General features: G+C 56.8%; 1 protein-coding gene across 4 annotated transcripts; it reads right to left on the bottom strand.

The window, feature by feature from the left end:
- Positions 1–103: 103 nt before the first annotated feature.
- On the bottom strand, positions 104–24790 carry RAVER2 (ribonucleoprotein, PTB binding 2). Of its 4 annotated transcripts, none has more exons than XM_072127924.1 (14): positions 24520–24790; positions 13849–13915; positions 12647–13116; positions 7451–7645; positions 7026–7152; positions 6877–6950; positions 5260–5358; positions 5086–5164; positions 4284–4432; positions 3618–3714; positions 3364–3488; positions 3213–3290; positions 2611–2724; positions 104–478 (listed from the first exon to the last, which is right to left on the bottom strand). In XM_072127924.1, exons 1-14 carry the CDS (start codon positions 24694–24696, stop codon positions 356–358), a joined length of 1974 nt encoding a protein of 657 aa, XP_071984025.1. In that variant the 5' UTR covers positions 24697–24790; the 3' UTR covers positions 104–355. The 4 variants fall into 4 exon arrangements, with proteins under 4 accessions (XP_071984025.1, XP_071984023.1, XP_071984024.1 ...); XM_072127922.1 differs by having other exon boundaries at positions 5260–5361; positions 24520–24788; XM_072127923.1 differs by having other exon boundaries at positions 5086–5167; positions 24520–24788.
- Positions 24791–26840: the final 2050 nt, after the last annotated feature.

Genomic DNA, 26840 nt, shown 5'->3' with positions numbered 1-26840 from the left:
TTGCTGTAAGGAGACCCCCTCCCCCAGGTCATGTCAGGACCCCCAGAGCATAGCATGTAACACGCCATCACAGGGCTCCGCCCACATCATGGGAACCTCCCAGAAAAGTTCACTCTTTTATTGCTGAATATTTACAAAAGGGGAAAAATAAACACAAAAATAAATCAAGTCACAGCTAAGTGTAGAAAATATCTACAAATCTTCACCGAGATTTTACCTGCTTTTATAGAACAATTCAGCCTGAGAAATTATAAATCATTTAGGCAAATCTAACCCTTTCAGTGCCAGACTACGTGGCTGTCAGAGCCGCTATTCCCCCACATTGTGCATCTTTGGGTGTGAACGTGTGCAAACACTAATAAACCTTCCTCCTCTTGAAGTAGGAATCGGCGCAGCCATCAGCGGAGGCCGGACCAAGGTGCTCAGAGTATCCGGGGGCCGCGTCCAGAAGGTAGGAGCGCTTCTCGCTGCTCAGCACCTGCCGACACAAGAACAGTGACACGGAGTGTGAACAGGGGGCGAGGAAGATCAGAGCTCATTTAAACATTTCTAAGGGCCACTTCATGTTTAGGTTTTTGGTTAATTCAAGCTAAAACCAGGTGCGGTCACACACAGACCGGGTGCAGGACTGTCCCTAATGTGCCGTATGGTGGCGCGATCCCACGGGCTGCACACAGAGCAGAGGACGTCCTTGTATTATATTTCTATATCAGACGAGGCCTCCCGTCCTCAGCTCCGGGTGCAGCCCGTGGGATACGGCACATGTACCAAGGGCTTTGCGCTGCACTTCTGTTGGCCTTTGCACGTTCTTCTAGGCTTAACTGCTGCACAGTATTATAGAAGTGTCTGTGCTGCGCTTGTGGCTTCCATGCAGCACATATTATGGGTCCGGCCGGCAGACCGAGCGCTGTATTCAACTTTCAAATTGTGTCGCGTGCCCCATGTTAACCCCTTCCCGACATGTGACATAATAGTACATCACACGTCGGGTGCATGGAGAAGGCTCACGGGCTGAGCCCTCTCCATAGCTGGTAAGTCTTAGCTGCATATTGCAGCAAACACTTACCGGTAACACCCGCGGTATTAACCTGTCCATTGCACGGGCGATCGGACGCTATGACAGCCTCAGGTCTTCCGAAGGCCCAAGACCGTCTCCTTTTAACGCATCGATTACAATCCTAGCTTCACGGGAAGTCATAAATAGAAACAGTAAAAATCAGTAAAACACATTGGGGCAGATTTACTTACCCGGTCCATTCACGATCCAGTGGTGGATTCGGGTGCGGCCGGGATTCACTAGGGTAGTTCCTCTGACGTCCACCAGGTGGCGCTGCTGCGCTGAAGTCCGCTGAAATGCACTCCAGTTCACCGGCCTATTCCTAGTGAAGGTAAGTGCAAGCTCCGCGACACTTTTTGTTTTTTAAATGCGGCTTTTTTTCTGAATCAGTCGGGTTTTCGTTCGGCCACGCCCCCTGATTAACGTCACGTGCATGCCAGCGCTGATGCGCCAAAATACCGGTGCAAATCAGGGGAAACCGGCACAAATCGGAAATATTCGGGTAACACGTCGGGAAAACGCGAATCGGGCCCTTAATAAATGACCCCCATTAGGTATTGCCACGTCCGAAAATGTCCAATTTATCAAAATATTTAGTTTTTTCACTGCATTGAAAGACGGCCCTTTTTTTGACATTTTGAAAAATATACAGGAGGTTTTAATTCTTGTAAATGTATAAAATCTATAGAAATCGCACCGACACAAAGAATAAAGCAGACCTGGCATTTGTGGCGCTCAGAGAAAGCCGTAAAATCCAATTCCACAAGAAAATGGCGCAAACGTTTTTTCACCAATTTCACTGCATTTGGAATTTTTGTCCCGCTTCCCAGGATACGGCAGGAATATTCAATTCCATCACTATGAAGTGCAATGTGTTCTGCAGAAAACCTTGCACAGCTCCGTACAGGGAAAGATAAAAACGAGAAAGGGCCTAGGCGGGGAAGGGGTTAAAGGGCACCTACCACCCCGATTCTACTTGTAAAAGGTAGAAGGGGTGGTAGGTGGATGGATGGGACGTGAGGAGAGCCCTTTTATAGGTAGAATCGGGGTGGTAGGTTCCCTTTAAAGATGCAACACAAAAAAAAGATGGTGAACTCTGTCGGACCAGCGCGGGGAAGCGACACATTCAGGATTTCAGGTGAATAGACAATGCACTTTCAGTGACCTCTGGTGACCTGGTGAGTAAATGCCCCAATGTGTCGTGTGTGACCGCTCCCGGTTTTGGATTATAATAACCTAACAGATGTGGATCGGCCCGAAAGTGTTCCCTTTATTACCACCCAAGTGAAGATAATCAGGACAGACGCTGGATGCCAGGTGTCAGAAGGCGAGACCCTACAGACTGCAGCCAGTGTTCGGTATTGTCCCTGGTGAGACGTGTGATCAGACCTTTGTGTGTGTTGGCAGCAGCAGGACTAAGCATTTAAATTCCAGGATTGTAGCTTCCCCAAGTGCACTGGGGGCGTGTCCTCACACTGCTGTGCTCTGTACAAGAGCTGCCCATAGTGTTTAACTATAACTTATAATTTTTGGGAATATTTCCAGTTCTGTACCTTTTCTGCAGACGCTGTGACTCCCGGCTGGTACACGGCTTGTGCGCTCGCATAGTAAGTGGGCGGAGCCTGGACATACGTGTTGTAGTCCCCGTAACCCAGATTGGAAGACGACTATGGAAAAAGACAAAGGATTGAAGAGGTTACATAGTATCTCTGCTCTATCCTGCGGACAGGGGCGGCACTTATCGTTTCCCCCAATTCTGGACAATCCCTTTAAACAGGAACCTAAATCGTATTCTCACTACAATTCTGCCGCCTCCGAATGTGAAGTCACTGGATGCAGATTCCGCCGCCGTCCACCTACGACATGTAAATCTAACGCTGTCTGGATGGGGGAGGGGGTCCGATCTGCACCCACGAGAGAGGTTTAATAATTTACACTCGGATCTTCTAGGGTTAATAAAAACAAATATTATCCGTGCGTCTCGGGAGCGATAGTAATTACTATGTACATATTTAATAACGCGGCGTGCGAGGCGTCAGCACTGCATCTGTTCTCTCGGCTCCTGGCCTCGCGCCACTACCAGCTCTTGTAACGCACAGGACGCCGGGCGGGGGAGGGGCAGAGAATAAAGGTCATCGTATCCTGTGCGTCTCACCTGGCCGCTGTCACCTGCAGCATCCGCCTGGGCTCCGCTGTACGTGGAGTACTGCTCATACCACTGCTGCAGCGTCTCCTGGAACACAACACCGGAGAGTCACCTACCTGCTGTATCCCCACCTACCATGAGAGGGGACCACATGACCTACCTGAGAGTAGTCTCCGTACTGATGGCCGTAGGCGAAACATCCGTCCAGTCCCGGCTGTGCTGCGGCAGAGTCCGGAGAGATCAGCCCGTCCATCGCGTGGGACTGCAGCGCCCGCAGGGACATTCCTAGGGTCACACAACCAGACATGAAAGTGTTAACCTCCGGCACAGCCACTGATCACTGCCATAGATCTCCTACTGGTACAGAGGACCCCTGCACGCGGCAGGGGGACCCCACAAGACAGCAGCAGTTACCAGGAAGCACGCTGGCCAGGTTCAGGTAAGGGTTAGTGCTGAGCCGGATGTCCCGGGGCGGCTCCCCCAGAAGTGACGTCTGGTTAGTCGTCTTGTTCTACAACACAAGATTCTGACGTCATAAAACTGCGACAGCTCAGCATTTCCTATACAGCGCAGCCGCTCGGGGCAGTAGGGGCGGGGCTATGCCTCCATGCATCCGCCTATGCAATCTTACTGCAGCGAATCAGCAGCGTCGGGAGTGTGGGAGGAGGAAACCAGGAGCGGCTGTGGCTCCTTTCACTCGTGGGGAGATCTGGAGATTCCCTGGAAAACTTTTCCTTTATTTGAAAGTTAAAGCCTAAATTTCGATATAAGATCAATTCTTCCTCCGCTTGCTGTCAGTGAAGGAGAACTGGGGGCAGTGATCCTGCTCACAGCTGGACCTGCGTTACAGTCGCAGAGAGACTTGTGCATCAGCTGCTCATGTGCTTAGCTGTAATGTGACCACTGGGGGCAGCGTTGTGCTGGATCATGTGATCTGCCTTCTAGGAGCAGTAAGAAGCCCTCACTGAAGGGTTAAACATTTAGGGAAGGAGCAACAACAAGACCCCAATAACATTGGAAAGATCGACACCCCCCCATAACAAGTTTCTAATAATACGAGCGACAACAGACGATCCTCACCAGGTGCATGGAGTCAGCGGCGCCGGCCTGGACCTGCGCTAAATTCTGTGCTGTCAGCAGCAACCCCTCAGATGCCACAGGAGCGGGCGGCTTGTCCGGTGCCAGTCTGGGCAGAGCCGAGGGCTGAGTGTGGTAATAGGGCAACAGGTCTGCAGGAGGGAAACAGGTCATCAGTGCAAAGACTAACGAGTATCCGCCCCTCCCCGTACAACGCACCCGCCCCCCCGACTACAATCACATTGTGTGTTCATACTTTTCACCTGCTGAGACTCTCCTGCAGCGCTACAGTCCTATACACCCCCGACGTCTTCTCACCCACCCCCTGCAGCTACAGACCCCTCCCCCTGCAGCTACAGACCCCTCCCCCTGCAGCTACAGACCCCTCCCCCTGCAGCTACAGACCCCTCCCCCTGCAGCTACAGACCCCTCCCCCTGCAGCTACAGACCCCTCCCCCTGCAGCTACAGACCCCTCCCCCTGCAGCTACAGACCCCTCCCCCTGCAGCTACAGACCCCTCCCCCTGCAGCTACAGACCCCTCCCCCTGCAGCTACAGACCCCTCCCCCTGCAGCTACAGACCCCTCCCCCTGCAGCTACAGACCCCTCCGACTGCCCGCCCCCCCCACTGGTATATGAGCTGCACCTGGAGATTATGGATATGTGCGATGCTCTGCAGAGGTGACAGATCTGCGGCCAGAGCCGGGTCCTGTCCTTGTACTTTGGGATCGCAGAGTGCACAATCATTACCAGTGCCCCCCCCCCCCTTATCCTCCCCCCCAATCACAGCACAGAACAGGCATTACTTTTCGGCAGGTCTCGCTGCGCAGCCTCCGCTGATGCCGTCTGTAAGATGGAGCCCGGGGCTTCTCCCAGCAGGCCGGGCTTCTGCCACCAAGGAACACAGGACAATAGTGAGAAGTCTATACATAGCGCCATCACATGCCGCAACTGCAGAGCGCCCCCTGCTGTCTACTTACACTGTTATTAGACTGTAAGCTCTTGAGCTGCACGAGTTGTTGCTGGGCCATGTGCAGATGGGGGTAATTCTGTAGCAGGAGGTTCCCCGGGACCCCCGGCTTCTGGAGAGAAAGAGAAAATATCACAGATCAGCAGCTACAAATTACTACATAGAAACAATCCCCCAGCAGTGAAGTATTTATAGGGAACCTGTCAGCAGGCGAGACCCTACAGACTGCAGGCAGTGTTATGTACTGTCCCTGGAGACCTTTGTGTATTTTGTTAGTAGCAGCAGGACTGTGATATATGGATTTATATTCCAGGAGCCTCTACACTAAACCAATACACAACCCAGGGACAATACATAACACTGGCTGCAGAGAGCACAGAGCACAGCAGTGTGAGGTCTGATTACACATCTCTCCAGGGAAAATACATAACACTGGCTGCAGAGAGCACAGAGCACAGCAGTGTGAGGTCTGATTACACATCTCTCCAGGGACAATACATAACACTGGCTGCAGAGAGCACAGAGCACAGCAGTGTGAGGTCTGATTACACATCTCTCCAGGAACAATACATAACACTGTCTGCAGAGAGCACAGAGCACAGCAGTGTGAGGTCTGATTACACATCTCTCCAGGGACAATACATAACACTGGCTGCAGAGAGCACAGAGCACAGCAGTGTGAGGTCTGATTACACATCTCTCTGGGGACAATGCATAACACTGGCTGCAGAGAGCACAGAGCACAGCAGTGAGAGGTCTGATTACACATCTCTCCAGGGACAATACATAACACTGGCTGCAGAGAGCACAGAGCACAGCAGTGTGAGGTCTGATTACACATCTCTCCAGGGACAATACATAACACTGGCTGCAGAGAGCACAGAGCACAGCAGTGTGAGGTCTGATTACACATCTCTCCAGGGACAATACATAACACTGGCTGCAGAGAGCACAGAGCACAGCAGTGTGAGGTCTGATTACACATCTCTCCAGGGACAATACATAACACTGGCTGCAGAGAGCACAGAGCACAGCAGTGTGAGGTCTGATTACACATCTCTCTAGGGACAATGCATAACACTGGCTGCATAGAGCACAGAGCACAGCAGTGTGAGGTCTGATTACACATCTCTCCAGGGACAATACATAACACTGGCTGCAGAGAGCACAGAGCACAGCAGTGTGAGGTCTGATTACACATCTCTCCAGGGACAATACATAACACTGGCTGCAGAGAGCACAGAGCACAGCAGTGTGAGGTCTGATTACACATCTCTCCAGGTACAATACATAACACTGGCTGCAGAGAGCACAGAGCACAGCAGTGTGAGGTCTGATTACACATCTCTCCAGGTACAATACATAACACTGGCTGCAGAGAGCACAGAGCACAGCAGTGTGAGGTCTGATTACACATCTCTCCAGGTACAATACATAACACTGGCTGCAGAGAGCACAGAGCACAGCAGTGTGAGGCCTGACCACACATCTCCCCAGGGACATGACTGGTTGCAATCTGCTCGGTTGATGCTGCCCCATCTTTCCCAGAACCAGGTAGAACTACGACTGAATACAATTACTAGGAGGAAGATTAAGACACTTGTGTAGAGTTCGGCGCCGGCCTCACCTGATGGATCTTGTTGAGCTGTAGAAGCGCTTGGCTGACTGTGGGATTCACGAAATGCGTCTGTCCAGGGGGACCTGAGAGACATGGAGAGGTCAGCACTGGAGCGGCACCAGTAGGGGGCGCTGTCAGGACCGGGCTGTGGGGCTCACCGTGCTTCCCTGACCTTCCTCGGAGCGGGGGCTGCAGCAGCATCTGGAGCATGGCCGGGTTATTCAGGCTCTGCATGATCTGGGCCGGGTTTGGTTCTGGTAGTAGTCCCTTCCGGTTATTCTGACGCTGGACACAAGCACAAAGTTTTCAGAGGCTGAGAAAAGGACTCGGGTCCCTGCATCACTGTATGTAGTTGTCGTAAAGAACCTTTGTATGACAATAGAAAGAATCCGGATATCACTAGGACCCTGCAGTCTGTGCACGTGACCACCGAGCCTCAGCGCTGGATGAATGGCGGGGAGTGGCTCAGTGGGTATGTGCACAGTGTATGTGAGCAGGGAATCGCGGATCTCGGGGGTAGATGAGGAGCCCCCTGACCCTGTGCAGGTTTCATGTGGTTACACTAAAAGTCACGTTCTCTTACCATTCCCTGTGCGGCCACCAGGGCGGCGAGCACGCTTCTGCCTGGAGACCCCGGGGCACAGAAGGAGACGTGGATCCGGCTCCCGTCCACCGTCCTCCCGTCCAGCGCCTCCTGCGACTCCTCCGCTTGTCTGGACGTTTCATATTCCACCACCGCAAATCCCGCAGAACATCCGACGCCTTCTTCTTCCGCCAACTGCAACGAAACGAAACACAAACAGCAAAAAATTAATAAAAATGTCTTAATATTTTTCACAGCAATTGGTAAAACTATGGGAGCCCTAGGGGGCGCCCTGCACCGCTCCGACGCTATATACCCGTATACCCATCACGTCTGTGCCTCATCACATACACAGCTCAGCCTCAAATGTACAGAGATCTCAGGGGGCAAAGGTCATAGACCACAGGAGCCCAGCGCTGCCCATCACACAGCTGCACTTCTGTTCCTGTGTGCAAGTTACCAAAAGGTTCAGATGCTCCGATCAGGAGAGAGATACAGATGTGTACACAGTAACAACCCCTCAGCTGTGACAATGAGGTTGAAGTTTGCACAATAAACAGCAAATTTCACATTAACAAATACAGAGAATCCTACAGCCGCCTCATTATAGCGGAGAACACAATGTGACGACACCTCCCCGAGACCAGAACAGCTGAAGGCACCAGAAGCTCATAGCAACACGAGGCGACAGATATGGATTTATATATCATCATCACAGGAGGCGCGAGAGCCGACACCAAGAATACCACACTGAGTTACATCCTGTATTATACCCCAGAGCTGCACTCACTATTCTGCTGCTGGTACACTCACTGTACATACATGACATTACTTATCCTGTACTGATCCTGAGTTACATCCTGTATTATACTCCAGAGCTGCACTCACTATTCTGCTGCTGGTGCAGTCACTGTGTACATACATGACATTACTTATCCTGTACTGATCCGGAGTTATATCCTGTATTATACCCCAGAGCTGCACTCACTATTCTGCTGCTGGTGCAGTCACTGTGTACATACATGACATTACTTATCCTGTACTGATCCTGAGTTACATCCTGTATTATACCCCAGAGCTGCACTCACTATTCTGCTGCTGGTGCAGTCACTGTGTACATACATGACATTACTTATCCTGTACTGATCCTGAGTTACATCCTGTATTATACCCCAGAGCTGCACTCACTATTCTCCTGCTGGTGCAGTCACTGTGTACATACATGACATTACTTATCCTGTACTGATCCTGAGTTACATCCTGTATTATACCCCAGAGCTGCACTCACTATTCTGCTGGTGCAGTCACTGTGTACATACATGACATTACTTATCCTGTACTGATCCTGAGTTACATCCTGTGTTATACCCCAGAGCTGCACTCACTATTCTGCTGCTGGTGCAGTCACTGTGTACATACATGACAATACTTATCCTGTACTGATCCTGAGTTACATCCTGTATTATACCCCAGAGCTGCACTCACTATTCTGCTGCTGGTGCAGTCACTGTGTACATACATGACATTACTTATCCTGTACTGATCCTGAGTTACATCCAGTATTATACCCCAGAGCTGCACTCACTATTCTGCTGCTGGTGCAGTCACTGTACATACATGACATTACTTATCCTGTACTGATCCTGAGTTACATCCTGTATTATACTCCAGAGCTGCACTCACTATTCTGCTGCTGGTGCAGTCTCTGTGTACATACATGACATTACTTATCCTGTACTGATCCTGAGTTACATCCTGTATTATACCCCAGAGCTGCACTCACTATTCTGCTGCTGGTGCAGTCACTGTGTACATACATGACATTACTTATCCTGTACTGATCCAGAGTTACATCCTGTATTATACTCCAGAGCTGCACTCACTATTCTGCTGCTGGTGCAGTCACTGTGTACATACATGACATTACTTATCCTGTACTAATCCTGAGTTACATCCTGTATTATACTCCAGAGCTGCACTCACTATTCTGCTGCTGGTGCAGTCACTGTGTACATACATGACATTACTTATCCTGTACTGATCCAGAGTTACATCCTGTATTATACCCCAGAGCTGCACTCACTATTCTGCTGGTGCAGTCACTGTGTACATACATGACATTACTTATCCTGTACTGATCCTGAGTTACATCCTGTATTATACCCCAGAGCTGCACTCACTATTCTGCTGGTGCAGTCACTGTGTACATACATGACATTACTTATCCTGTACTGATCCTGAGTTACATCCTGTGTTATACCCCAGAGCTGCACTCACTATTCTGCTGCTGGTGCAGTCACTGTGTACATACATGACATTACTCATCCTGTACTGATCCTGAGTTACATCCAGTATTATACACCAGAGCTGCACTCACTATTCTGCTGCTGGTGCTGTCACTGTGTACATACATGACATTACTTATCCTGTACTGATCCTGAGTTACATCCTGTATTAAACCCCAGAGCTGCACTCACTACTCTGCTGCTAGTGCAGTCACTGTGTACATACATGACATTACTTATCCTGTACTGATCCTGAGTTACATCCTGTATTATACCCCAGAGCTGCACTCACTATTCTGCTGCTGGTGCAGTCACTGTGTACATACATGACATTACTTATCCTGTACTGATCCTGAGTTAAATCCGGTATTATATCCCAGAGCTGCACTCACTATTCTGCTGCTGGTGCAGTCACTGTGTACATACATGACATTACTTATCCTGTACTGATCCTGAGTTACATCCTGTATTATACCCCAGAGCTGCACTCACTATTCTGCTGCTGGTGCAGTCACTGTGTACATACATGACATTACTTATCCTGTACTGATCCTGAGTTACATCCAGTATTATACACCAGAGCTGCACTCACTATTCTGCTGCTGGTGCTGTCACTGTGTACATACATGACATTACTTATCCTGTACTGATCCTGAGTTACATCCTGTATTATACCCCAGGGCTGCACTCACTATTCTGCTGCTGGTGCAGTCACTGTGTACATACATGACATTACTTATCCTGTACTGATCCTGAGTTACATCCACTATTATACCCCAGAGCTGCACTCACTATTCTGCTGCTGGTGCTGTCACTGTGTACATACATGGCATTACTTATCCTGTACTGATCCTGAGTTACATCCTGTATTATACCCCAGGGCTGCACTCACTATTCTGCTGCTGGTGCAGTCACTGTGTACATACATGACATTACTTATCCTGTACTGATCCTGAGTTACATCCACTATTATACCCCAGAGCTGCACTCACTATTCTGCTGCTGGTGCAGTCACTGTGTACATACATGACATTACTTATCCTGTACTGATCCTGAGTTACATCCTGTATTATACCCCAGAGCTGCACTCACTATTCTGCTGCTGGTGCAGTCACTGTACATACATGACATTACTTATCCTGTACTGATCCTGAGTTACATCCTGTATTATACTCCAGAGCTGCACTCACTATTCTGCTGCTGGTGCAGTCACTGTGTACATACATGACATTACTTATCCTGTACTGATCCTGAGTTACATCCTGTATTATACCCCAGAGCTGCACTCACTATTCTGCTGCTGGTGCAGTCACTGTGTACATACATGACATTACTTATCCTGTACTGATCCTGAGTTACATCCTGTATTATACCCCAGAGCTGCACTCACTATTCTGCTGCTGGTGCAGTCACTGTACATACATGACATTACTTATCCTGTACTGATCCTGAGTTACATCCTGTATTATACTCCAGAGCTGCACTCACTATTCTGCTGCTGGTGCAGTCACTGTGTACATACATGACATTACTTATCCTGTACTGATCCTGAGTTACATCCTGTATTATACCCCAGAGCTGCACTCACTATTCTGCTGCTGGTGCAGTCACTGTACATACATGACATTACTTATCCTGTACTGATCCTGAGTTACATCCTGTATTATACTCCAGAGCTGCACTCACTATTCTGCTGCTGGTGCAGTCACTGTGTACATACATGACATTACTTATCCTGTACTGATCCTGAGTTACATCCTGTATTATACCCCAGACCTGCACTCACTATTCTGCTGCTGGTGCAGTCACTGTGTACATACATGACATTACTTATCCTGTACTGATCCTGAGTTACATCCTGTATTATACCCCAGAGCTGCACTCACTATTCTGCTGCTGGTGCAGTCACTGTGTACATACATGACATTACTTATCCTGTACTGATCCTGAGTTACATCCTGTATTATACCCCAGAGCTGCACTCACTATTCTGCTGCTGGTGCAGTCACTGTGTACATACATGACATTACTTATCCTGTACTGATCCTGAGTTACATCCTGTATTATACTCCAGAGCTGCACTCACTATTCTGCTGCTGGTGCAGTCACTGTGTACATACATGACATTACTTATCCTGTACTGATCCTGAGTTACATCCTGTATTATACTCCAGAGCTGCACTCACTATTCTGCTGCTGGTGCAGTCACTGTGTACATACAGGACATTACTTATCCTGTACTGATCCTGAGTTACATCCTGTACTACACCACAGAGCTGCACTCACTATTCTGCTGCTGGTGCAGTCACTGTGCACATACATGACATTACTTATCCTGTACTGGTCCTGAGTTACATCCTGTATTATACCCCAGAGCTGCACTCACTATTCTGCTGCTGGTGCAGTCACTGTGTACATACATGACATTACTTATCCTGTACTGATCCTGAGTTACATCCTGTATTATACCCCAGAGCTGCACTCACTATCCTTGTCCTCTCCATGTTCCTGATATAAATGAGGATCTCGGTGACTCCCCTGTAATTGTGTCCATGTGACTGTGGATGTAATTTCTCTGTATAATGAGGATTATTATTGTGCCGGATGGAAACATCTTGTGGTGATCTCGGACAGTATCCCGCGTTAGACTTTCTAATCTAATGATGTTTTCCTCCTCTGTTTCCTATTCACTGACAGCAAGCATAGAGCAGCAGAGAAATAATCAACTTTATATGAATATGCAAACAGTCTGCAAGTGCACTGGGGGTGGGACCAATAGGACACAGGAAGTTAAAAACTTTAATCGTGGCTAAAGGGAGGAAGATCCAGAGCACTTGTGGCAGATAACTTGGCTCCGCCCCTGATGCATTTGCAGGTTGTGAATGAGTGGATGTGAGGTGCTGCCCCCTACCTGGCAGAAGAGGGGTGGGTGCAGCGTGGAGCACATGGCCGTCAGCTCCTCCGTATTGCTGAAGTCTTTCGGAAGTTTCTCTATACTCAGGCACTTTGAATGGATGAAATCCGGCGTCAGTTGATTGACGTCCACCCACTGGGCGAAGAGGGTCCTGTCCCCGAGGGGCTTCCCCATCAGCTCGAGCCGAGCCCTGGAGGCCGAGTCCTTCTTCATATACTCCACAAAGCCGTAGCCCTTGGAGTGTCCGCTGCTGCGGCTGTACACCAGGAGGCAGCGCTCGATGTTCCCGTACGTCCGCACCAAATCCTCAAACTCCTGGAGTGTGAGTGAGGGCGGCAGGTGGGTGACGCACAGGAGGGCATCGGTCGGCTGCAGCTGCACCCAAATCTCCTTGTCCCGGAAGACGTGTTTATGGAAGCGGGAAATGGCGTCTTGTGCTTGTTCTCCATTGGTCAGAGTGATGAAGGCTGCAACGAGAGACGAGAGGGGGCTCAGTGCCGGAAGAGACGTCCCCCCAGGTCCTCAGCTACTCCCTCATCCCCCTCCCACACACATGCACACTCAGACCTGCCGAGGCGAGGGGGGGGGGGGGGGGGGGGTCAGTAACCGGAGACCTGACCCAGCAATGTGCAGCGATCAGATCCATCCCTGCCCGGGAATCGCTTAGTAATGCGCTGACGCGGCTTCTCCAGGGCAATTACCGAGGAAGAGACTAATAACATCTCACAGAGGATGAGCCCCGAGGCCCAGGGGGGGGGGGGATCATAGCGAGTAATTAACGCCATCGCCTTACACGTAGCGCTGACCACAGACCCGCAGAGCCGGAGCAATCTACTCAGCAATTTTGTGAAGTTGAAAAATTCCATGTACTGCGGCCCCTCCCCCACCCTGAAGTGCTCATCCAGGGCAGCCTGGTGCCTGGCGTGACAATCTGGAGCGATGAGCAGCGGCCCATAAGGATATTGTAAGCCCCGCGCCTCAGATTCCCCCCGGGGGTGGGGGGGGTCTCCCCACTATTGTATGATGCGCTGTCAGCCCAGGAGGGGTCTAGGGGGTCCCGGCACCCGGACATAAAGATCAGCGCCCTGCAGTCCATAGTTGTGAGAACCAGGAGGCGCAGGATGAACACCATTCCCCCCCATGTAGAAGACCTTGGAATTATGGGAAGAGGAATATGATAATTAGTGGGGGGGACGCACCCGTCTTCTTGTTCTTATCCACGTAGCAATACTTGATCTCGTAGTCTCTCAGGAGATCGTGGAAATCCTAGGAATAAAAAGAACAAAGATGAAAACAAGTCGCCATCGGAAGGAGGAGCCGAGGCCGCGACACGAGGGACGCAGCAGAGTTTACCTTATACTGCAGCGAGTTATATACACAGCCAGCCAGAATATCTCCTGCTGCGGAGGATACGACCCCCGACACACAGTGGCACAGAGAGGGGGGTACACTGGGGGAGGACGGGGGCTCTCCACACACACAGGGGCACATGAAGGGGCACAGAGAGGGGGGTACACTGGGGGAGGACGGGGGCTCTCCACACACACAGGGGCACATGAAGGGGCACAGAGAGGGGGGTACACTGGGGGAGGACGGGGGCTCTCCACACACACAGGGGCACATGAAGGGGCACAGAGAGGGGGGTACACTGGGGGAGGACGGGGGCTCTCCACACACACAGGGGCACAGGGAGGGGGTACACTGGGGGAGGACGGGGGCTCTCCACACACACAGGGGCACAGGGAGGGGGGTACACTGGGGGAGGACGGGGGCTCTCCACACACACAGGGGCACAGGGAGGGGGTACACTGGGGGAGGACGGGGGCTCTCCACACACACAGGGGCACAGGGAGGGGGGTACACTGGGGGAGGACGGGGGCTCTCCACACACACACAGGGGCACAGAGAGGGGGGTACACTGGGGGAGGACGGGGGCTCTCCACACACACAGGGGCACAGGGAGGGGGTACACTGGGGGAGGACGGGGGCTCTCCACACACACAGGGGCACAGGGAGGGGGGTACACTGGGGGAGGACGGGGGCTCTCCACACACACACAGGGGCACAGAGAAGGGGGGTACACTGGGGGAGGACAGGGGCTCTCCACACACACAGGGGCACAGGGAGGGGGGTACACTGGGGGAGGACGGGGGCTCTCCACACACACACAGGGGCACAGGGAGGGGGTACACTGGGGGAGGACAGGGGCTCTCCACACACACAGGGGCACAGGGAGGGGGGTACACTGGGGGAGGACGGGGGCTCTCCACACACACACAGGGGCACAGGGAGGGGGTACACTGGGGGAGGACGGGGGCTCTCCACACACACAGGGGCACAGGGAGGGGGGTACACTGGGGGAGGACAGGGGCTCTCCACACACACAGGGGCACAGGGAGGGGGGTACACTGGGGGAGGACGGGGGCTCTCCACACACACAGGGGCACAGGGAGGGGGGTACACTGGGGGAGGACGGGGGCTCTCCACACACACAGGGGCACAGGGAGGGGGGTACACTGGGGGAGGACGGGGGCTCTCCACACACACAGGGGCACAGGGAGGGGGGTACACTGGGGGCTCTCCACACACACAGGGGCACATGAAGGGGCACAGAGAGGGGGGTACACTGGGGGAGGACAGGGGCTCTCCACACACACAGGGGCACAGGGAGGGGGGTACACTGGGGGAGGACGGGGGCTCTCCACACACACAGGGGCACAGGGAGGGGGTACACTGGGGGAGGACGGGGGCTCTCCACACACACAGGGGCACAGGGAGGGGGGTACACTGGGGGAGGACGGGGGCTCTCCACACACACAGGGGCACAGGGAGGGGGGTACACTGGGGGAGGACGGGGGCTCTCCACACACACAGGGGCACAGGGAAGGGGGTACACTGGGGGCTCTCCACACACACAGGGGCACATGAAGGGGCACAGAGAGGGGGGTACACTGGGGGAGGACGGGGGCTCTCCACACACACAGGGGCACAGGGAGGGGGTACACTGGGGGAGGACGGGGGCTCTCCACACACACAGGGGCACAGGGAGGGGGTACACTGGGGGAGGACGGGGGCTCTCCACACACACAGGGGCACAGGGAGGGGGTACACTGGGGGAGGACGGGGGCTCTCCACACACACAGGGGCACAGGGAGGGGGGTACACTGGGGGAGGACGGGGGCTCTCCACACACACACAGGGGCACAGGGAGGGGGGTACACTGGGGGAGGACGGGGGCTCTCCACACACACAGGGGCACATAACATGAGGTTCGCTCGGATTACTGGGCCTCATTACACGTCAGTCCTGGAGATTGTTATCGGGTTCTTTCTCCATATTTGGGCCGGATGAGGTTCGGTTTCTCTCTACGAGACGAGGCGGCCGGGGGGGGGGGATGTTTGGGTTACTAGACCGGACCTTGTTCTGCCGTGCGGTCCAGTCCTGGTAAATCTCGGAGAGTTACGCGAGGTCCGTTAGATGAGTGTTTCCGATGTTATTCCCCCGGGATGAGCCGAGCAGGAGGAAGGAGACATCGCAGCAGTGACATAAAGCAGCGCCGCAGGATCGGGGATCATCCTCCACATTCACCTCGTGACCTCTGCCTCATGCAGATCCCCGGCCGCCGGCTGTGACAACTATGCAAATAATGCGACACAGGATCCGCAGCCTCTGGAAATACTACACCAACTACAGCCAGCAGGGGAAGGGTTAATCATAGCCCATAAACACCTGCGGGGGGGGGGGGGGGAGAGACACATCAGAGGAGACCCCACCAGCGAGACCCCACGCGTCCTGCCGCTCAGTCACACAGGATTAGGATTATTCACCCCCTTCTCCTCTCTGCTCCATCACAAGCGCCACACAAACTGCTGCGTTACGGTATAACATGGCGGTGCATGCGCTGCGCTATAACAGGGTGGCAGGTCTGCTGCGTTACACCACAACACGGCGGTGCATGCGCTGCGCTATAACAGGGTGGCAGGTCTGCTGCGTTACACCACAACACGGCGGTGCATGCGCTGCGCTATAACAGGGTGGCAGGTCTGCTGCGTTACGGTACAACACGGCGGTGCATGCGCTGCGCTATAACAGGGTGGCAGGTCTGCTGCGTTACACCACAACACGGCGGTGCATGCGCTGCGCTATAACAGGGTGGCAGGTCTGCTGCGTTACACCACAACACGGCGGTGCATGCGCTGCGCTATAACAGGGTGGCAGGTCTGCTGCGTTACGGTACAACACGGCGGTGCATGCGCTGCGCTATAACAGGGTGGCAGGTCTGCTGCGTTACGGTACAACACGGATGCGCTGCGGTCAGAAGAGGGAAAGTTCTATGGATGAGACCGGGGTACGGGGTCACGGTATTGGGGTTATACCCGGAAGGTGCAGAGGTCAGAGAGGCTCCTGGCTGTGATCCCACCACCGGCAGAGCAAACATCACTGGAGGCGCAGGATATACACAAAGTCTGAGCAAATAAACCTAAGCAAACAGAGGAGGAGGAGGGGGGGAAGGGGGGAGGAGGAGGGGGGAGAAGAAGGGGGGGAAGGGGGAGGAGGACACCAGACACACACGGGGCCTATGGGTGAATAATAACACCCTCCTGCACTTTCCAATTCCTCATTTATAAAACCTCTGCTTGCTGTCAGCATCTGACACTCCCCTGTGACCTCTGGACTGTGACCAATATTAATAAGGGGGGGGGGGGGGGGGGTGTAGGTTATCCTGCCACTCTCCCCTCGCCTGGCTGCAGCAGTCTCCCCTCCTCTCCCCTCGCCTGGCTGCAGCAGTCTCCCCAGCAGTGTCCCCTCCTCTCCCCTCGCCTGGCTGCAGCAGTGTCCCCTCCTCTCCCCCCGCCTGGCTGCAGCAGTGTCCCCTCCTCTCCCCCCACCTGGCTGCAGCAGTCTCCCCTCACCTGGCTGCAGCAGTCTCCCCTCACCTGGCTGCAGCAGTCTCCCCTCACCTGGCTGCAGCAGTCTTCCCCGTCTCTCCCCCGCTCTGTCCCCGGTGTCTCCCCCTCGCCTTGGCTGCAGCAGTCTCCCCTCGCCTTGGCTGCAGCAGTCTCCCCTCGCCTTGGCTGCAGCAGTCTCCCCTCGCCTTGGCTGCAGCAGTCTCCCCTCGCCTTGGCTGCAGCAGTCTCCCCTCGCCTTGGCTGCAGCAGTCTCCCCTCGCCTTGGCTGCAGCAGTCTCCCCTCGCCTTGGCTGCAGCAGTCTCCCCTCCTCTCCCCTCGCCTTGGCTGCAGCAGTCTCCCCTCCTCTCCCCTCGCCTTGGCTGCAGCAGTCTCCCCTCCTCTACCCTCGCCTTGGCTGCAGCAGTCTCCCCTCCTCTCCCCTCGCCTTGGCTGCAGCAGTCTCCCCTCCTCTCCCCTAGCCTTGGCTGCAGCAGTCTCCCCTCCTCTCCCCTAGCCTTGGCTGCAGCAGTCTCCCCTCCTCTCCCCTAGCCTTGGCTGCAGCAGTCTCCCCTCCTCTCCCCTAGCCTTGGCTGCAGCAGTCTCCCCTCCTCTCCCCTCGCCTTGGCTGCAGCAGTCTCCCCTCCTCTCCCCTCGCCTTGGCTGCAGCAGTCTCCCCTCCTCTCCCCTCGCCTTGGCTGCAGCAGTCTCCCCTCGGCTTGGCTGCAGCAGTCTCCCCTCGCCTTGGCTGCAGCAGTCTCCCCTCCTCTCCCCTCGCCTTGGCTGCAGCAGTCTCCCCTCCTCTCCCCTCGCCTTGGCTGCAGCAGTCTCCCCTCCTCTCCCCTCGCCTTGGCTGCAGCAGTCTCCCCTCCTCTCCCCTCGCCTTGGCTGCAGCAGTCTCCCCTCCTCTCCCCTCGCCTTGGCTGCAGCAGTCTCCCCTCCTCTCCCCTCGCCTTGGCTGCAGCAGTCTCCCCTCCTCTCCCCTCGGCTGCAGCAGTCTCCCCTCGCCTTGGCTGCAGCAGTCTCCCCTCGCCTTGGCTGCAGCAGTCTCCCCTCCTCTCCCCTCGCCTTGGCTGCAGCAGTCTCCCCTCCTCTCCCCTCGCCTTGGCTGCAGCAGTCTCCCCTCCTCTCCCCTCGGCTGCAGCAGTCTCCCCTCGCCTTGGCTGCAGCAGTCTCCCCTCGCCTTGGCTGCAGCAGTCTCCCCTCGCCTTGGCTGCAGCAGTCTCCCCTCGCCTTGGCTGCAGCAGTCTCCCCTCGCCTTGGCTGCAGCAGTCTCCCCTCGCCTTGGCTGCAGCAGTCTCCCCTCGCCTTGGCTGCAGCAGTCTCCCCTCGCCTTGGCTGCAGCAGTCTCCCCTCGCCTTGGCTGCAGCAGTCTCCCCTCGCCTTGGCTGCAGCAGTCTCCCCTCCTCTCCCCTCGCCTTGGCTGCAGCAGTCTCCCCTCCTCTCCCCTCGCCTTGGCTGCAGCAGTCTCCCCTCCTCTCCCCTAGCCTTGGCTGCAGCAGTCTCCCCTCCTCTCCCCTCGCCTTGGCTGCAGCAGTCTCCCCTCCTCTCCCCTAGCCTTGGCTGCAGCAGTCTCCCCTCCTCTCCCCTAGCCTTGGCTGCAGCAGTCTCCCCTCCTCTCCCCTAGCCTTGGCTGCAGCAGTCTCCCCTCCTCTCCCCTAGCCTTGGCTGCAGCAGTCTCCCCTCCTCTCCCCTAGCCTTGGCTGCAGCAGTCTCCCCTCCTCTCCCCTAGCCTTGGCTGCAGCAGTCTCCCCTCCTCTCCCCTAGCCTTGGCTGCAGCAGTCTCCCCTCCTCTCCCCTAGCCTTGGCTGCAGCAGTCTCCCCTCCTCTCCCCTAGCCTTGGCTGCAGCAGTCTCCCCTCCTCTCCCCTAGCCTTGGCTGCAGCAGTCTCCCCTCCTCTCCCCTAGCCTTGGCTGCAGCAGTCTCCCCTCCTCTCCCCTAGCCTTGGCTGCAGCAGTCTCCCCTCCTCTCCCCTAGCCTTGGCTGCAGCAGTCTCCCCTCCTCTCCCCTAGCCTTGGCTGCAGCAGTCTCCCCTCCTCTCCCCTAGCCTTGGCTGCAGCAGTCTCCCCTCCTCTCCCCTAGCCTTGGCTGCAGCAGTCTCCCCTCCTCTCCCCTAGCCTTGGCTGCAGCAGTCTCCCCTCCTCTCCCCTAGCCTTGGCTGCAGCAGTCTCCCCTCCTCTCCCCTAGCCTTGGCTGCAGCAGTCTCCCCTCCTCTCCCCTAGCCTTGGCTGCAGCAGTCTCCCCTCCTCTCCCCTAGCCTTGGCTGCAGCAGTCTCCCCTCCTCTCCCCTAGCCTTGGCTGCAGCAGTCTCCCCTCCTCTCCCCTAGCCTTGGCTGCAGCAGTCTCCCCTCCTCTCCCCTAGCCTTGGCTGCAGCAGTCTCCCCTCCTCTCCCCTAGCCTTGGCTGCAGCAGTCTCCCCTCCTCTCCCCTAGCCTTGGCTGCAGCAGTCTCCCCTCCTCTCCCCTAGCCTTGGCTGCAGCAGTCTCCCCTCCTCTCCCCTAGCCTTGGCTGCAGCAGTCTCCCCTCCTCTCCCCTAGCCTTGGCTGCAGCAGTCTCCCCTCCTCTCCCCTAGCCTTGGCTGCAGCAGTCTCCCCTCCTCTCCCCTAGCCTTGGCTGCAGCAGTCTCCCCTCCTCTCCCCTAGCCTTGGCTGCAGCAGTCTCCCCTCCTCTCCCCTAGCCTTGGCTGCAGCAGTCTCCCCTCCTCTCCCCTAGCCTTGGCTGCAGCAGTCTCCCCTCCTCTCCCCTAGCCTTGGCTGCAGCAGTCTCCCCTCCTCTCCCCTAGCCTTGGCTGCAGCAGTCTCCCCTCCTCTCCCCTAGCCTTGGCTGCAGCAGTCTCCCCTCCTCTCCCCTAGCCTTGGCTGCAGCAGTCTCCCCTCCTCTCCCCTAGCCTTGGCTGCAGCAGTCTCCCCTCCTCTCCCCTAGCCTTGGCTGCAGCAGTCTCCCCTCCTCTCCCCTAGCCTTGGCTGCAGCAGTCTCCCCTCCTCTCCCCTAGCCTTGGCTGCAGCAGTCTCCCCTCCTCTCCCCTAGCCTTGGCTGCAGCAGTCTCCCCTCCTCTCCCCTAGCCTTGGCTGCAGCAGTCTCCCCTCCTCTCCCCTAGCCTTGGCTGCAGCAGTCTCCCCTCCTCTCCCCTAGCCTTGGCTGCAGCAGTCTCCCCTCCTCTCCCCTAGCCTTGGCTGCAGCAGTCTCCCCTCCTCTCCCCTAGCCTTGGCTGCAGCAGTCTCCCCTCCTCTCCCCTAGCCTTGGCTGCAGCAGTCTCCCCTCCTCTCCCCTAGCCTTGGCTGCAGCAGTCTCCCCTCCTCTCCCCTAGCCTTGGCTGCAGCAGTCTCCCCTCCTCTCCCCTAGCCTTGGCTGCAGCAGTCTCCCCTCCTCTCCCCTAGCCTTGGCTGCAGCAGTCTCCCCTCCTCTCCCCTAGCCTTGGCTGCAGCAGTCTCCCCTCCTCTCCCCTAGCCTTGGCTGCAGCAGTCTCCCCTCCTCTCCCCTAGCCTTGGCTGCAGCAGTCTCCCCTCCTCTCCCCTAGCCTTGGCTGCAGCAGTCTCCCCTCCTCTCCCCTAGCCTTGGCTGCAGCAGTCTCCCCTCCTCTCCCCTAGCCTTGGCTGCAGCAGTCTCCCCTCCTCTCCCCTAGCCTTGGCTGCAGCAGTCTCCCCTCCTCTCCCCTAGCCTTGGCTGCAGCAGTCTCCCCTCCTCTCCCCTAGCCTTGGCTGCAGCAGTCTCCCCTCCTCTCCCCTAGCCTTGGCTGCAGCAGTCTCCCCTCCTCTCCCCTAGCCTTGGCTGCAGCAGTCTCCCCTCCTCTCCCCTAGCCTTGGCTGCAGCAGTCTCCCCTCCTCTCCCCTAGCCTTGGCTGCAGCAGTCTCCCCTCCTCTCCCCTAGCCTTGGCTGCAGCAGTCTCCCCTCCTCTCCCCTAGCCTTGGCTGCAGCAGTCTCCCCTCCTCTCCCCTAGCCTTGGCTGCAGCAGTCTCCCCTCCTCTCCCCTAGCCTTGGCTGCAGCAGTCTCCCCTCCTCTCCCCTAGCCTTGGCTGCAGCAGTCTCCCCTCCTCTCCCCTAGCCTTGGCTGCAGCAGTCTCCCCTCCTCTCCCCTAGCCTTGGCTGCAGCAGTCTCCCCTCCTCTCCCCTAGCCTTGGCTGCAGCAGTCTCCCCTCCTCTCCCCTAGCCTTGGCTGCAGCAGTCTCCCCTCCTCTCCCCTAGCCTTGGCTGCAGCAGTCTCCCCTCCTCTCCCCTAGCCTTGGCTGCAGCAGTCTCCCCTCCTCTCCCCTAGCCTTGGCTGCAGCAGTCTCCCCTCCTCTCCCCTAGCCTTGGCTGCAGCAGTCTCCCCTCCTCTCCCCTCACCTGGCTGCAGCAGTCTCCCCTCCCCTCCTCTCCCCGGTATCTCCCCCAGTCTCCGCTCTCACCTGGCTGCTGCAGTCTCTCCGGTCTCTCCCCGTACCTGGCTGCTGCAGTCTCTCCGGTCTCCCCCCGGTCTCTCCTCCCCTCTCTCCGGTCTCTCCCTGTACCTGGCTGCTGCAGTCTCCCCGGTGTCTCCCCGGTGTCTCCCCGTACCTGGCTGCTGCAGTCTCCCCGGTCTCTCCCTGTACCTGGCTGCTGCAGTCTCCCGGTCTCCCCCCGGTCTCTCCCCGGTGTCCCCCCGGTGTCCCCCCGTACCTGGCTGCTGCAGTCTCCCCGTACCTGGCTGCTGCAGTCTCCCCGGTCTCTCCCTGTACCTGGCTGCTGCAGTCTCTCCGGTCTCCCCCCGGTCTCTCCCCGTACCTGGCTGCTGCAGTCTCCCCGGTGTCTCCCCGTACCTGGCTGCTGCAGTCTCCCCGGTCTCTCCCTGTACCTGGCTGCTGCAGTCTCCCCGGTCTCCCCCCGGTCTCTCCCCGGTGTCCCCCCGTACCTGGCTGCTGCAGTCTCCCCGTACCTGGCTGCTGCAGTCTCCCCGGTCTCTCCCTGTACCTGGCTGCTGCAGTCTCTCCGGTCTCCCCCCGGTCTCTCCCCGTACCTGGCTGCTGCAGTCTCCCCGGTCTCTCCCCGTACCTGGCTGCTGCAGTCTCCCCGGTCTCCCCCCGGTCTCTCCCCGTACCTGGCTGCTGCAGTCTCTCCGGTCTCCCCCCGGTCTCTCCCCGTACCTGGCTGCTGCAGTCTCTCCGGTCTCCCCCCGGTCTCTCCCCGTACCTGGCTGCTGCAGTCTCCCCGGTCTCTCCCCGTACCTGGCTGCTGCAGTCTCTCCGGTCTCCCCCCGGTCTCTCCCCCGGTCTCTCCAGTGTCTCCCCGTACCTGGCTGCTGCAGTCTCTCCGGTCTCCCCCCGGTCTCTCCGGTGTCTCCCCGTACCTGGCTGCTGCAGTCTCCCCGGTCTCTCCATGTACCTGGCTGCTGCAGTCTCCCGGTCTCCCCCCGGTCTCTCCGGTGTCTCCCCGTACCTGGCTGCTGCAGTCTCCCCGGTCTCTCCATGTACCTGGCTGCTGCAGTCTCCCGGTCTCCCCCCGGTCTCTCCCCGGTCTCTCCCCGTACCTGGCTGCTGCAGTCTCTCCGGTGTCTCCCCGTACCTGGCTGCAGCAGTCTCTCCGGTGTCTCCCCGTACCTGGCTGCTGCAGTCTCCCCGGTGTCTCCCCGTACCTGGCTGCAGCAGTCTCCTCTCCCCGGTGTCTCCCCGTACCTGGCTGCTGCAGTCTCCCGGTCTCCCCCCGGTCTCTCCCCGTACCTGGCTGCTGCAGTCTCTCCGGTGTCTGCCCGTACCTGGCTGCTGCAGTCTCTCCGGTGTCTCCCCGTACCTGGCTGCTGCAGTCTCCCCGGTGTCTCCCCGTACCTGGCTGCAGCAGTCTCCTCTCCCCGGTCTCTCCCCGTACCTGGCTGCTGCAGTCTCCCGGTCTCTCCCCGTACCTGGCTGCTGCAGTCTCCCCGGTCTCTCCCCGTACCTGGCTGCTGCAGTCTCTCCGGTGTCTCCCCGTACCTGGCTGCTGCAGTCTCCCCGGTCTCTCCCCGTACCTGGCTGCTGCAGTCTCTCCGGTGTCTCCCTGTACCTGGCTGCTGCAGTCTCTCCGGTGTCTCCCTGTACCTGGCTGCTGCAGTCTCTCCGGTGTCTCCCTGTACCTGGCTGCTGCAGTCTCCCCGGTGTCTCCCCGTACCTGGCTGCTGCAGTCTCTCCGGTGTCTCCCCGTACCTGGCTGCTGCAGTCTCCCCGGTGTCTCCCCGTACCTGGCTGCAGCAGTCTCCTCTCCCCGGTCTCTCCCCGTACCTGGCTGCTGCAGTCTCCCGGTCTCTCCCCGTACCTGGCTGCTGCAGTCTCCCCGGTCTCTCCCCGTACCTGGCTGCTGCAGTCTCTCCGGTGTCTCCCCGTACCTGGCTGCTGCAGTCTCCCCGGTCTCTCCCCGTACCTGGCTGCTGCAGTCTCCCCGGTCTCTCCCCGTACCTGGCTGCTGCAGTCTCTCCGGTGTCTCCCTGTACCTGGCTGCTGCAGTCTCTCCGGTGTCTCCCTGTACCTGGCTGCTGCAGTCTCTCCGGTGTCTCCCTGTACCTGGCTGCTGCAGTCTCTCCGGTGTCTCCCTGTACCTGGCTGCTGCAGTCTCCCGGTCTCCCCCCGGTCTCTCCATGTACCTGGCTGCTGCAGTCTCCCGGTCTCCCCCCGGTCTCTCCCCGGTGTCCCCCCGGTCTCTCCCCGTACCTGGCTGCTGCAGTCTCCCCGGTCTCTCCCCGTACCTGGCTGCTGCAGTCTCTCCGGTCTCCCCCCGGTCTCTCCCCGTACCTGGCTGCTGCAGTCTCTCCGGTCTCCCCCCGGTGTCTCCCCGTACCTGGCTGCTGCAGTCTCTCCGGTCTCCCCCCGGTCTCTCCCTGTACCTGGCTGCTGCATTCTCCTCTCTCCGGTCTCTCCCCGTACCTGGCTGCTGCAGTCTCTCCGGTCTCCCCCCGGTCTCTCCCCGTACCTGGCTGCTGCAGTCTCTCCGGTCTCCCCCCGGTCTCTCCCCGTACCTGGCTGCTGCAGTCTCTCCGGTCTCCCCCCGGTGTCTCCCCGTACCTGGCTGCTGCAGTCTCCCGGCAGGTTGCGGACCAGTATCTTCCTGCGGTTCCCCAGCTCCCGGGCGGTGGTTTCCAGCCTCCTCTGGATCTCCGCGGGCTCCAGCACCGGCCGCGCCCCGCAGCTCTCCCCCGGCCCCGGAGACACCAGGGGAAGCCCCGAGACCTGCGCCGCCATCTTCCTGCGGCCGCTCCGTGCGCCGGGCTATGAGGATGGGGAGGAGCCACCGAGACTCCGCCCATACACCGGCTCCTCCCCGCTGTCAGGGGTCACCATAGAGGAGGCGGAGACCACCACCACCGGGGGCAGGAGGAGGAGACAGCAGGAGAAGGAGGCGGAGACCAGCACCACCGGGGGCAGGAGGAGGAGGAGGCGTAGACCAGCACCACCGGGGGCAGGAGGAGGAGGAGGCGTAGACCAGCACCACCGGGGGCAGGAGGAGGAGACGGGAGGAGGTGGAGACAGGAGGAGGAGGAGGCGGAGACCAGCACCACCGGGGGCAGGAGGAGGAGACGGCAGGAGGAGGAGGTGGAGGAGGCGGAGACCAGCACCACCGGGGGCAGGAGGAGGAGACGGGAGGAGGTGGAGACAGGAGGAGGAGGCGGAGACCACCACCACCGGGGGCAGGAGGAGGAGGCGGCAGGCGGAGGAGGTGGAGGAGGCGGAGACCAGCACCACCGGGGGCAGGAGGAGGCGGAGACCAGCACCACCGGGGGCAGGAGGAGGAGGAGACACGGGGGCAGGAGGAGGGGGGTACGAGCCATATAGAGGGCGGGGGGGCACAGAGACAAATGGTGACATTTCACCCCGGGCAGTGTATTCTCGGGACCCTCCTACAGCTTTAAAAGGAACCTGTCACCAGGGACCTCATTGTTACTACAGACCGGTTACAGAAGCCCATTACAGGTGCAGTGCACAGATGTCTTTCTGCCTTATCTAAGCATTTGCATGACACTATGATTGTGTGTTATAACTTACCTTGCACCCAGACAGAATTCTGTGTGTAGTCCTAGGGGTTGGGCTTTGATTTGGATGCATTTAGAAAAAGAACATGTGACTTGTCTGTGCCGCTCACTCCTCAGCTCTCAGCCCCCACCTTTGTGCTCCTGCTCCTGCACAGAAGTCACAGCCTGGTGAGCTGACATCAGTGGGGGAGGGAGGAGCTGTACAGGAGCACAAAGGTGGGGGCTGAGAGCTGAGGAGTGAGCGGCACAGACAAGTCACATGTTCTTTTTCTAAATGCATTGAAACCAAAGCCCAACCCCTGGGACTACACAGAGGATTCTGTCAGGGTACAAAGTAAGTGTTAACACACAATTATATTATAATGCAACTGCTTAGAGAAGGCAGAAAGGCATCTGTGCACTGCAGCTGCAATGGGCTGTTGCAACCGTGTTTTAGTAAAAAATGAAGTTCCTGGTGACAGGTTCCCTTTAAAGTAAATCAGGGACATTACTCCTAGATCCAGGCACCGGAACTGTGGTATCTTCTTATATTTGTTATCCATGGCCTGCTTCCCTCTAAAATAATTTTTTATAATAATGCTAATGAGCCAGAATAGTATTACACCAGAGCCCCTCCATGCTGCAGCTTCACAGGTTGTTACATTGTGCTCTTCTCCTTCCCACTGCGTGGGATTGCAGCAAACATAGGGAGGAGAAAGAGTTGAAGGAGCAGAGGGGAGGGGGAGTGTAACAGCCTGTGATGCTACAGCATGGAGGGGCTCTGGTAACACCCGCAGGAGCACTTCAGCCTCATTAACATAATTAAAATGTTGATTTTAGAAGGGAGGAGGCCATGGATAACAAACATAAGAAGATACCACAGTCCCGGAGCCTGGATCTATGAGTAATGTCCCTGGTTTATCAGGATGGGTTCTGATGGTCCATTTCCCTTGGTTTGCAGAGGTAGGTCTGTAGTACCTGGTAGTTTGCAGCAGTGTTTATGTTCCTCTCCTCAGATCTTCTCTTTTTATTCTCATTGTCATTCAGGTTTTGGGGATGTCGCTTGGTAACATTGAGTTTTAGCGCCTCAAAAGATTTTGGATTGGGTCGCTTCTTAGGGAGCCGATCCTTAGTTATCCTATCCGGGTGTTTGGGTCATTGTCCTGCTGGAAGGGCCAGCCACGACCCATCTTCAATGCTCTTACTGAGGGAAGGAGGTTGTGGGCAAAAATTTGGCAATACATGACCCCATTCATCCTCCCTTCAATATGCTGTCCCCTTAATATCAAAAAAGTTCTACTTTGGTCTCATCCGACCACATGACCCAAGTCTCCTCCGGATCACCCAGATGGTCATTGAGCCTGGACTTGTGCTGGT

Source organism: Engystomops pustulosus, chromosome 10, assembly GCF_040894005.1.
Source record: "Engystomops pustulosus chromosome 10, aEngPut4.maternal, whole genome shotgun sequence".
Classification (NCBI taxonomy): Eukaryota; Metazoa; Chordata; class Amphibia; order Anura; family Leptodactylidae; genus Engystomops; species Engystomops pustulosus.
Note: the sequence above shows the minus strand (reverse complement) of the source record. Positions and strands in the feature narration are given on the sequence as shown.